The 12,526-nt window shown below is 39.7% G+C and overlaps 1 protein-coding gene across 13 annotated transcripts in view; it reads right to left on the bottom strand.

Annotated features, from left to right (window-relative positions):
* Vps13D (vacuolar protein sorting 13D) overlaps positions 1–12,526 on the bottom strand; it is a 250,150-nt gene that overhangs the window by 15,177 nt on the left and 222,447 nt on the right. For all 13 annotated transcript variants that reach the window (XM_076208559.1, XM_076208564.1, XM_076208569.1 and 10 more), the window contains 7 exons: positions 11,900–12,037; positions 10,027–10,179; positions 9,730–9,876; positions 5,863–6,035; positions 5,405–5,624; positions 4,473–4,647; positions 2,252–2,451 (listed from right to left, as the gene is read on the bottom strand). In XM_076208559.1, the coding sequence (XP_076064674.1) occupies positions 2,252–2,451; positions 4,473–4,647; positions 5,405–5,624; positions 5,863–6,035; positions 9,730–9,876; positions 10,027–10,179; positions 11,900–12,037 (1,206 nt within the window). The remainder of the gene's footprint in view (positions 1–2,251; positions 2,452–4,472; positions 4,648–5,404; positions 5,625–5,862; positions 6,036–9,729; positions 9,877–10,026; positions 10,180–11,899; positions 12,038–12,526) is intronic.

Here is a 12,526-nt window from a genome sequence, read left to right as displayed (position 1 = left end):
CCCATTCCATCTCATGGATCACAACATCATCCATATACAACCATTCTCCATTCACCCCTATCTTCTGTCCTCTCCCATCCTTCCTCAACAGACATTCCCCTCTTCCCCAAAGCCTCCTTTACCCCATCTCATCCTAGGTTGCCCCCTCGTGTTCACTACTTCCACACCTCTTTCACTAGTCTTTCTTCATTCATTCTTTCCATGTGTCCAAACCATCCCAATATTCTTTCATCCACCCTATCTCCCAACTCCCTTTCTGTGGTACTCCCCAAGGCAGGCGTAGCTCCTCTTGGGGATCGGTGCTACCTGCGTAGAGCTGATGGCCAGGGGTGGTTGCTGCTGTTTGGCCCCCAACTACCTGATATCCACCCTTCTGAATCCTCTCTCCCACGAAAGGACAGAGTCCACTTGGCCAGACTGCGGTGCGGCCACCACCCAGCACTTCTAAGCTACCAGAAGAGGCTGGATGACCGCATTGTGAACAGCTGCCCAGGATGTAACACTTCACCCCATACCATACAACACATAATGGAAGACTGCATTATACACAATCATGCATGCAAACAACACAACATACACTCTATAAAGGATTTGTGGGAAAACCCAGTTTCGGCTGTAGCATTCCTTGGGGAGATGGGACTGCTTGGACAGACAGTCTAGGGAACGACAACAACAACAACAACAACAACTCCCTTTCTGTCCCCGTTCTCTTCCTCACCTCCACATTTCTCACTCTATCCAGCCTAGTAACCCCTATCATACTTCTCAGACACCTCATCTCAAACACATTCAAACTCCTTCTCTCTTCTTCTCTTATATTCCATGTTTCTGCCCCATACAGTGCTGTTGGCACAATCACTCCTTCATACAATCTCCTTTTAGCATCCATTCCCAAATGTCTATTTCTCATTACACTTTTTACTCCACCAAGGCATTTACTCACTTCTCTCATTCTATATTCTACCTCCACTCCTCCCTTTCCTGCCACATTTGCACCCAAGTATCTAAAATTATCCACTTCCTTCTGTCTCTCCCTTAATACTCACTTCCAGTCTGCTGCCACTTTCACCCCTTGTACATCTCATCACCTTATTTTTACCCACATTTATCTTCAACTTTCTTCTTTCACACACTTTCCCAAACTCTGTCACTAACTTCCTTAATCCCTCCTCTGATCCTACAACAAGCGCAGTGTCATCTGCAAACAACAGCTGGCTTATCTCCCACTTTTCTCCATTTTCTTTAACCATCTCCATCTCCATGGAACAGAATATCTACAAACTGAAAGGCTTCTTCCCTACTTATAAGGGAGGTAGCCAATGAAGGCATGCACCCACTCTCCACCCATCCAACACCCATTTGTTTTTCCTTTTATCTTAGTTTCTTGTGGATAAAGGTCCCTCCTTACTTCCTGTGCCCTGTCTGGGTCAGAAGCAATGCAGCAAGACAGAGCATCCCCACAGCAGGGCCTGACAACCAAAGCTGGTTAACCCCCACTGCTTCATTTACATGATGACCCTTATCCACTCACAAATAACTAGAGAAGATGAGGAGAAATCCCTTTGGACTATATCAATCTATCATCAATTCACAACCATCCTACACTCATACCTATCTCTTGCCCTAAGATTAGAACAGAATATCATACATACATATACCAATGCCTTTTTCCCCCTTACAAGGGAGGTAGCCAAAAAACATCCCTTACCTTTTCCTAAACCATTCTCACATATCTGCCTTACTACAAAAATCTGATCCATGCAACCCCTACCTGTCCTAAACCCACACTGTTCCTCACCAATTATTACCTTTGTTCCTCTCCTGATCCTCTCAATTAAAACCCTCCCATAAGTCTTCCCAACTATTTTTTTTATTTTATTTTTTTTAGAAACTCTGCACGACACCCATTTAACTCAGGTGCTTTACCTGCTCTCATCATTTTAATGACTGTTTTCACCTCATCTTTCCTTATTTCTTCTCCATTTTCCTTATTCATAACTGTCATTTTCTTAGCGCTTCCCACTGCAACTACCTTTCCCTACCTATCCTCCTTCACATTTAGCAACTCCCTAAAATATCCTGCTCATCTTCCTCTTACTGCCATTTCTTCTATTATCATCTCTCCATCTGCACCTTTTACCTTTTCTTCTTTACTTGATTCGCCTCCCCTTCCTCTCTTAACTTTCTTACAAAACATCTTTTTATTACTTTCAAACTTAATAAGACTATTAATATCAAAGCTGAAACAAACCGGTAGTCCTTCACTGGCTGCTCCAGTGTATGTCTGATAGACAATACTAGTCAGACCACCATACAGTCCAAGACCAAGACCTTTAAGTCCCGCCATGAAGTGGTCTGAACTGGTTACAACCTGAAGGTTGCGGAGTTTTTGCCGGTACTCTTCATGACGATCATCCATTGTCACATGTCCCACTGCATCTGACAGAGAACCTACAAAATAAAAAATGTTAATATATATCTTACAGAATACTGTATAAACAGAATGAGGTATAGTTATTTTCACACACACACTAGCCTGCTGGTGTAGTGGTACATGAACATGTTATAGTACCATAATTTGTGACTATGGAAGTTTTTTTTTTATTAGATTTTAGTTACACAACAGGGTGGCTAGGTATGTAAGAAGAACCATTCTAAATTCCTTCTCACTCTCATCACAACTGTCCCTTCCACTCCTTCTTACTTAAACTATACAAAGGTTGCACTCACTTCCTTCACATCAAAATCTATCTCATGGAACAAGCTGCCTTTTGCTATACATTCTTCTCCAACTCTCTATTCCATCCATTCTCAGGATAATCTTTTCTACCTGTTTTTTCCAATTCTATCTATACCCCAGTCTTTTCATGAATCCTATCATTATTTTGTAGATTCATGCATATCTCTCAAGCAAATAATTTCCAGTACTTCCACAGAACTTTTCTATCTTACATTCATTACAAGGGCTTCGCTCTCATTTAGCAAACTATTGCTTCATACATTCTTTCACAGATTCCACTGATACTTTTATTTCCTCTAACCTGCTCTCACAGTACCTACCTTCTTTCCCTTCCTCACACTATGGCCAAACTTTTCTCCAGTCTTCCAATTTCATGTATATCCATTACCATCTATAATTTCCTACTTGTTTTTTTTCCCAAATACTACTGTATGCCTCTAGGAACACCAGTGAGAAATATAAAATGTAAAACTGCCGTATTTAAAAGTTAATCACTGCAATCCAATCCTGATATAGAAATATAAATACCATCTATGAGACTTCAACAGAATGGATTTATGATGATCTGAAAAATTAAATAAAAATCTTGCATATCTAAATTATAAATGTATATATAAAAATAAGAGGCTGACTAAATACTACAATAAAACATCATTCCACAGGGTTGCAAATGATGTTCATATTCAAAGCAACAGCTTTACTCACTCATTATTACTGCAAACAAACAAAATCTTTATCTTAACCTTCAACTATCATCTACTAGGAATCAAATCAAATGCAAACAAAATATATTTACAATCAAGTCTGTCTTTATGCATGTGTACATGCATGTAGGTGTTCATTTAGCATTTACTAAGGTGTACTTGCCTGGCTTGTGGTTATTGTCATACTTTCCTATTTCTCGACACAGCTTATAATAATCTATCTTGAAATCTCTCAGAATCAGTGACAGGAACATGTACATTGTCTTGCAAAATGGCTGAGGCACAGCTCTTCCAGTGTAGGGCCCAAGAGTCAGATTTGGTTTACTCCTCACTCACTGGTACTCCTCCCTTCAATTCTTATCTGATTTGACTAATATTACCTCTCAACTGCTCATTAATTGGTTCCCTGCACTAACATCTAATTTTCTGTCATTCTTACATTGCTTGTTCCATACTGCTATTGGTCACTCAAAGCTAGGCCAACAGAAGAAGAAAGTATCTCTTTGTCACATAAAGGAATTAAACTATGTTGTATGGGCATGGTCCTAACTCCATTTCTCCAATAATCATCCCCATATTATCATAGAAATATCATTGTTATTGTATATTGTATATATTATCATCCCAATAAATAATGAAGGTTCCAGCCTGGGGTATATCATCTTCTTGGATGAGGCTATTTCAAGAATTTACACATCTATATTTACCTAGTTATATCTTACGGGAAGGGGAGGTATGCTCATGGTGTCCCGTCTCAGTGTCTTAATTGTTCTTAAATTTGTGTGTGGTTTTTGCACACACTATCATTTCGTCCAGTGTGTGTGATTATGTGCATGAGTATGTGCATGTACAATATGTTTATAAAAATGAAAAGAAAAAGAAAAGAAAGGAAAATAGTAGCATTACTCGCCTTAACTTACCTGCATTCTCTACAAACTTTCTGCACAAAACATACTACACTACTAAAGTGCAATGATAAAAAGAGTGGTTACGGTAAAGAAAGGGCAATACACACTGCATAAGCTTACCCGTAACCTTTGCAGTAGAGTTGGCCATGCCATGCGTGACATTCAACACTAGGCCACCCAAATTTCCGCCGTGTACCAGCTCGCTCACACCCTCACTCACATCCGCCAGGAAACCAAATGGATTACCTAAGAAGTCTGTGGACCCTAAGATCCTCATTGCCTGTGATTTAAGTTCCTGTAGAAATCATATTCATATCTTTAGAATACTTACTAATGAAGCTCAACACAAGAATGTTGACAATTTTTTTCATATGATCATTCATATCATAACTTATCAATGCTAACACCCAATTTACAGATTTTACCCTAGCTAACACTTTATTTATTTACTTATCTTTTTAATGGGGAGCTCATAGATCAAACAGGGGTGTTTATAGACTATTCAATAAGTAGTTTCATACTTTACATACTATATATTCCTTGTAAGAGGGTTGGCCAAGTCAAAGCACATACATCATATACAACTCACTTAATCACCATCTCCTCATCTCAGCACCTTGAGGATGATGGATCACCCTATCCCCTGCCACACTACATGGGTCAAAAGCAATGAAGGCACACAGCTTTGATTTGGCCATCTCTTTTATAAAAGGGAGAAAATCTTTGGTACACATATGCATAAAATATCCTTCAATTATAGGGGGCTCCCTTTAGGTGAGTAAATTCACAGAACATAAGTCATCAACCCTTTTGATCCAGTACCGTCCTTACAGGTTTTGTTCTAGTTCAGTCAATTTCATTCAGCAAAGGAGAAGATTTGGGACAATATGGTCAATCAAGATCCTATTCTGTCCAATTTGCCACTTGGCCAGTTAAAACTGTCTTCACTTGGCCAGTTAAAACTGTCTTGCAATATCAATGGGCTAAATGGGTTTGGAGTTCAAAACTACCTGTGCAATAAAATCCCCTGCTGTAAAGAATCTGTCACTGACCTCTTTGTAGTGCTTCATGATGCAGTCTAAAAGAAAGGTTGAAGTTTCAAAAGGATGGAACCTAACAAATGGATCCAGGGTGACTTGTGCATTTTCAAATCGTACGAGTGTCAGTCCCACCTTACGCTTGACATTTTTCAACTCGGGGCTAAGTTTCTTGGAAGTTAGAACACTTAGTTTTACTTGGTTCAACATAAGCTTAAGATGGGTAAAATAGTACCTGTAAAACATGAACATAAATATCAGTGACAAAATACTACTTGGTTTAAGACAAATTTTAATGTTACAGCCTGATATAATCCATCAATATGTTGGCCACGTTCTTTCTTACAGGAGACCTGCTGTTCCCATGGCCACAGGTTCAGCCCATATATTACTCAGTGAAGATATTGTCTTGGTGTCAGATCATAATAACTAAATTAAACTAAGTACAAAAATGTGGTAGTCAAGCAAATAACCTTGTAGCATTAACAGAGGTAGCAGCAGCCAACATTCTTCTTGTGTCATAAGTGTTCTCTTCGACCTTCTCCAGCTCTGCATCAGGTAGGTCATAGCCAGCCATAAGAAGCAACTTGAAGAGTAAAGCTTCTTCAAGAGTCAAGGTCAGGTTCTTCAGGGTTATCATAAGATTCTGTGAAATGAAATACAAATGAGGTAAGTACTGGATGTATTACTGATACCCTCATATCTTTAAGATAACCTGGTTTCTATATTATTGATCTTTATTTGCTCATGATATATATATATATATATATATATATATACATATATATATATATATATATATATATATATATATATATATATATATATTATATATATATATATAAAACCCCAAAACAACTTTCAATTTGGTGACTACTTTCTGCTTCATATATATAGATGAAAAGTGGGTGCATACCTTGGCTGGCCACCCCCTTATGAGGGAAAGGGCCTATTAGTAGGGGAGAGAGTGGGTGAATGTCAGATAATTGTTTGATGGAAGGAGTTGAGAGTGGAGGATACATAGAGAAAGAGGAAAAGGACACAAGGTAAGTAGGTGCTTAGAGTAAACTGTTTAAATGAGATGGAAAAGGAGCAGGTGTACAGGGAGAGACTGAAAGAAGTGTGGGAGGTGGTGAAGGATAAAGTAGAAGTATGAGTGGAGGATAATGGGGGTGTTGTTTCAAGGAGGGAGTTACAAGGTGTGCAAAGATAGTGTGTGGAACAAGGAGGATGGGAAGGAATAGAAGGAAGGGTAGTGAGTGGTGGGATGATGAAGTGAAGAAGGTTGCTGAAGAGAAGTGAGCATTCATGGACTGATTGCAAAGCAGGATGAGAAAAGCATATGAGAGGTACAAAGAAAAAAGAAGAGAAGCAAAACATTAGATAAAGGAGGCAAAAGTGAGAGCAGATGTAAATTGGGGGAGTATGACAGAAAATTATGAAAGTAATATTAAAAGTTTTTTGGAAGGAAGTTATGAGAGGAATGGAAAATGAATCCAGCAGAGAAGAAAAGGTAAAAGTTGCAGATGGAGAGATGATAATGGAAGAGGAGGAAGTGAAGGGAAGATGAGCAGAGTATTTTTGAGAGCTGCTAAATGTGGAGGAGGATAGGGAGACAGTGGTGGTAGCAGTGGCAGGTATTAAGAAAATGGTAGGGATAGGTAAGGAAAATGGAGAAACAAGAAAAGATGAGGTGCAAGTAGCTCTGAAAATGATGAGAGTATGTAAGGCATCTGGGTTTGATGAGTGTAATGCAGTGTCTGAAGAAGGGAAGTTTAATAATAGTGGACTGGCTAGTGAGGTTCTTTAATGTGTGTCTAAGGGTGAGTAGAGTGCTAGAGGACTGGAGCAGTGCTGGTATAATTCCACTTTACGAGGGAAAAGGGGATAAATGTGTGTGTAGTAATTTCAGAGGGATCAGTTTCTTAAGTGTTGTTGGGAAGGCTTTTAATTAAGAGGATTAGGATAGGAACAGAAGGAGTAATTGGTGAGGAACACAGTGGGTATAGGAGAGGTAGGGGATGTGTGGATCTGACTTTTGTGGTAAGACAGATACGTGAGAGAGCTTTAGTGAAAAGTAAGGATGTTTTTTGGGCCTTTATGGATTTGGAAAAGGCTTATGACTGGGTAGACAGGAAGCCGCTGTGGTAGGTTTTGCAGATATATGGTATTGGGGGAAGCTATTATGGGTAGTCAAGAGTTTTTATGAGAGTAGTACTGTGTTAGAATTAGAAATGGAGTGAGTGAGTGGTTCAAGGTAAAGGTGGGACTGTGTTAGAGATGTGTCATGTTGCTGTGGCTGTTCCATGGGTGGAGTGGTGTGGGAGGTAAAGGTGAGGGTAATGGGCAGGGGACTGGAATTTGGTTATAAGAAAATGGAGAGCAGTGGAAGCTGAGCCAGAGTTTGGGAAGGTATATGATAGGAGAAAGTTGAGGGTGAATGTGGGTAAAAGCAAGGTGATGAGATGTACAAGGGAAGAGGATGTTAGTGAGTTGGAACTTAGTCTTAAAGGAGAGAGGCTAGAGAAAGTGGACAGTTTTAAGTAGTTGTGGTTGCACATGTGACAGGAAAGGGAGGAGTGGAGGTGGAGATAAATTGTAGATTGAGAGAAGCAAGTAAATGCCTTGGAGGATTAAAAAATGTCATGAGACATAGGCATCTGGAAATGTATGAAGGGGTGATTGTGCCAACAGCTTTGTATGGGGCAGAGACTTGGAATTTAAGAGAGGCTGAGAGGAAAAGTTTGAATGTGTTTGAAATGAAATATCTGAGAAGTATGGTAGGGGTTACTAGGTTGGATTGTGTGAAAAACAAGTTGAGGAGGAGAGTAGGAGTGGAAAAGGAGATGACAGATAGTGCTGATGAAAGAGTATTTGGATGGTTTGGACACATGGGAATAATGAGTGAAGAAAGATTAGTTAAAGAGGTGTGTAAGCCAGAGGGAGAGGGAATGAACTTGAGGATGAAATGGATGAATGAGGAAAGGGGTGTTGAGTACAAGGGGAATGCTTGTTCAGCAAGGAAGGGAGAAGAGATGAATGAGGAAAGGGGTGTTGAGTACAAAGGGAATGCTTGTTCAGCAAGGAAGGGAGAAGACAGGAGATAGGGATGAGTGGAGTGTGGCTGTGTATAGATGATACTATTATGCAAGGGAGGGGTGGGGGATGGGTGTTAGGGTTGCTCATGTGTGAATGATATTTCAATGCAGCCTAAAAGGATTTCTCCCTCTCTTCTCTTTTTCAGCATGAGAGGGAGGGGGGTTGCTGATTAAGTGAATTGGCTTTGCTGTGGATGTACTGTGTCTTACTACATTGCTTTTGACCCAGGGCAGTGGGTGGGATACAAGGATGACTCATCATCTATGAGGAACTAAGATGAGAGGGAGGAAAGGGTGGTGGATGGGAGTGGAATTGGTGGGAGTAGGTATGTGCCTTTGACTCGGCCATCTCCCTTATAAGGGGAACAAGCTCTTTATATATACATATATATAGATAGAATGTATTCAATAAATGAAGGAAAAACTAAATAACAACTAGTTCACTTTCCATATCCTTCCATTCTCATCCAACAATTCTAAACCATAACTTAACACTCTTATTTTTACCTCCTTAACCACCCAATCCATATACAAGATGAACATCCATGGCAACATCACACAACTCTGATGGAGCCCCACATTCACTTTAAACTATTCACTCTCCATTTCTCACATGCCCTACTCATGTAAAATCTTTTGAGTACCTTCAATCTATTCCTATTCAACAAAAATGTAATATATTCCCCAGAGCTTCTCTGTGAACCTTATCACATACCTTCTTGAAATCCAAGAATGTCTAAAAACTGAGAAATTTTATAAGAGTTATAACAATAATCATGCATTCATCATTCTTTCCTGCTGAAAAATATTAAAAATTTATGGTGAAAACTACATACATACATATACCATGGGCTTTTTCTCCCTCACAAGGGAAGTAGCCAAAGTCAAAGGCATAAATCCACTCCTACTCATTTCATCCCTACATACTCCACTCCCATTTACCACCCCTCCCTCCCTCTTATCTTGGCTCCTCCTGGATGATGGGTCATCCCTGCATCTCACCCAGTGCCCTGGGTAAGAAGCAATGCAGCAAGACACAGCACATTCATGGCAAGGCTGCTTCATTTAATTGGTGACACCCACCTCTCCATCCCCTCATGCAGAAAAAGAGAAGATGGGGAGAAATCCTTTCAGGATGCATCAAATATCATTCACACATACTCCCTATCCCCCTATCCCCAACCCACTCCTTTCCATGCATCAGAACATCATCCATATACAACCACTGGTGAAAACTAATACCTTAAATATGTAGGCATTGATGTTATTTGTGACTTGCTGGTATGCTGACATATGTATGGCAGGTAAATGTCTGGTATCATCACTCTTGCTTTGTGGAGTCACATACAGGACCACTGGACACTGAGCATCTATCACCTGATTGTCCACCTAGAATTGTAAATAACCCAAAATCAAACAAGATGATTTGCACAAATTATATAATAAAGTTTTGGCATATATTCACTAACAAAAATCTATATTATTATTGAAAAGTGTATCCATAATTTAACGGTAAAGATTGTCAATAAAAGAACTCACCTGAATATCACGTACACTACAGTCAATCATTCGATGCTGAGGTGAACTTTGATACTCAAACACAATATCAGTATATTTGGCATAAATAAGTTCCTGAGGAGGGCTTCGCTGAACAACTGATAGGCCTAAACCTCCATGAAGCAACAGCTGCACCTAAAATTGTACATTACATTTTAATTAACATTTCTATATGACCATATACATACATACATCAAAAGGCCATTTGTCCCACATATGGCTGGCCAAGTCAAAACATACACTCACTCTACACCCATCTTAAAACCCATTTATTTTCCCTCCCATCTTAGTTTCTCATGGATGAAGGGGCATCCCTGTTTCCCACCACACTACTCAGGTTAGAGACAATACAGCAAGACACAATGCCTCCACAGCAGCACCTGAGAGCCAATGCCTCATGTGCTTATGTACATCTTTCTTCTCACACACTGTATATACTTTCATCAGTTCTTTTTCAATACCCATCTCCTAACTTTTTCTCTATTTTCATTTCTTCAAGGCACTCTATTGTTCCATCCATGGGTTCATATCCTACTCTATTCTATTCTGTATACCACGAGCTTTTCCCTATCATACGGGAGATATTCAAGTCAAAGGCACTTACCTATTCCCATCCATTCCACTCCCATCCACCACCCTTTACCCCTTTTCATCTTAGCCATCTCCTTTTCCACTCCCACTCTTGTCCTCACCTCCTCATTTCTCACTCTATCCAACCTAGTAACCCCTACCATACTTCTCAGATATTTAATCTCACATACACATTCACATATACCAAGGCTTTTTACCCCTTACCAGTTTTCCTCTCTGCTTCTCTTAAATTAATCTGCCCCATGCAATTCCATCAGCACAATCACCCCTTCATACAATCTCCTCTTTGTATTCATTCCCAGGTGCCTATTTCTCATAACACTTTTTAATCCTCCCTGGCATTTACTTGCTACTCTTAATCTACAATCTACCTCCACCTCCACTCTTCCCTTTTCTGCTGCATACAACTCCAAATATATAAAGCTATCCACTTCCTCCAGCCTCTCTTCTTTTAGTAAAAGAGATGTGGAAGGCAGAGGTAGAGGGAATGAATCTGAGGGGATGACCAAGGACAAGATGGATGGATGGATGGATGGGGAAAGGATTGCTGAGTAAGAGGGGAATGTCTGTTGAGCAAGGAAGGGAGAAGGCAGGAGAAAGGGATATGTGGAGAGTGGCTGTGTATAGATCATACTGCAGATAGCTACATATCCTACTCTAACATTTAAAATTCCATTACAACACTACAATCATACTCCTTCCAATAATAATTTTCACACCCAATAACTCTAAGACTCATCTTCCTCCTCTTAACTTTTCTAAATACTAGTGTCACATGCACACACAAATACCCACACTAACCAATCTCAGTTTTACCCACATTAGGTTTGATGACACTACCATTCAACCACACACATACATCTTCTTTTACTTGCCTTCTTTCCACACCTAAAATTCTATGTACCACACTCCCTATCTCAATTATAATCTTCCTTATTTTTCAATTTGTGTTAGGTATCCAATAAACATGTTCTTTATTCCAGCTCTTGAGCTTGAGCTTTCATATTGGTTATGTGCTTTTGTTGACTTTGATATGTTCATCTTAACCCCTTCCATACCATTTATTTTGTAATTGTAGCTGAGTAACCCCCCATATTCTGTGAGCTGGCTTGATTATATTTTTTATTGTTATTAATATTCAGAGTGAAAGAGAATGAGTAATACAAGTATGGTGGTGCATCAGTGAATCATCATACATTAGGCAGCTGATGTTGCCTGCAAGAATTTTAGTTGTATTGAAGAGGTTAAATAATAAATCACATACCTGTATTTCCTGATAAGTAGACTGAGGAGTGGGCTTTGCAGTCTTGCTTTCACAAGACATCTTTTTGACAGATGAGTCGTTTCCTTCACTGACACACACGAGGTCCCCATTCTCAGTACGTGCAACAACAGGCTGGTTCTGGTAAAGGAAAATCATAACCATTGTGACAAAATTAAAACCTCATATGAATCTAGTTTTCAAAAGATCTGTCCATAATCCTTTTTCATGGATGCATAATGGCAAAAGGCTTCATGTAATGGTGGCTGTTGATGTCCAGTAAGACAGGCCATGAGAAGACAATGTATGTAGGTGCAGAAGGCTTCTCAAGATATGAATGAACTAAGATTACACCAATTTGAAATCAAGTGTAAGGGGAAGTATCTTGTGACTCTCTTTTTGAAAGTCAAAGTAATAAGACAAGTACAAAAGCATCAGGGGGAAGGAGGGTCCAGTGCTTCCCAGTGGAAGGTGAGAATGAGAGTGCATACTGGTTGCCTCTTGCAAAAGGTAACTGCACTAGGAAAGGGCAAGACATTCTACAAAATTCAGTGCTGCATGGTCTCCTATGAAGAGGAGGTATGCAGCTTCTGAAATCTAACAGGAGAACTGGTGCATCAGATTTATTGA

This window comes from Oratosquilla oratoria, chromosome 25, assembly GCF_046742065.1.
Source record: "Oratosquilla oratoria isolate Oo_2021 chromosome 25, ASM4674206v1, whole genome shotgun sequence".
In the NCBI taxonomy this organism is placed as follows: Eukaryota; Metazoa; Arthropoda; class Malacostraca; order Stomatopoda; family Squillidae; genus Oratosquilla; species Oratosquilla oratoria.
The sequence above is the reverse complement of the archived record's forward strand: the minus strand, read 5'-3'. Positions and strand labels throughout refer to the sequence as shown.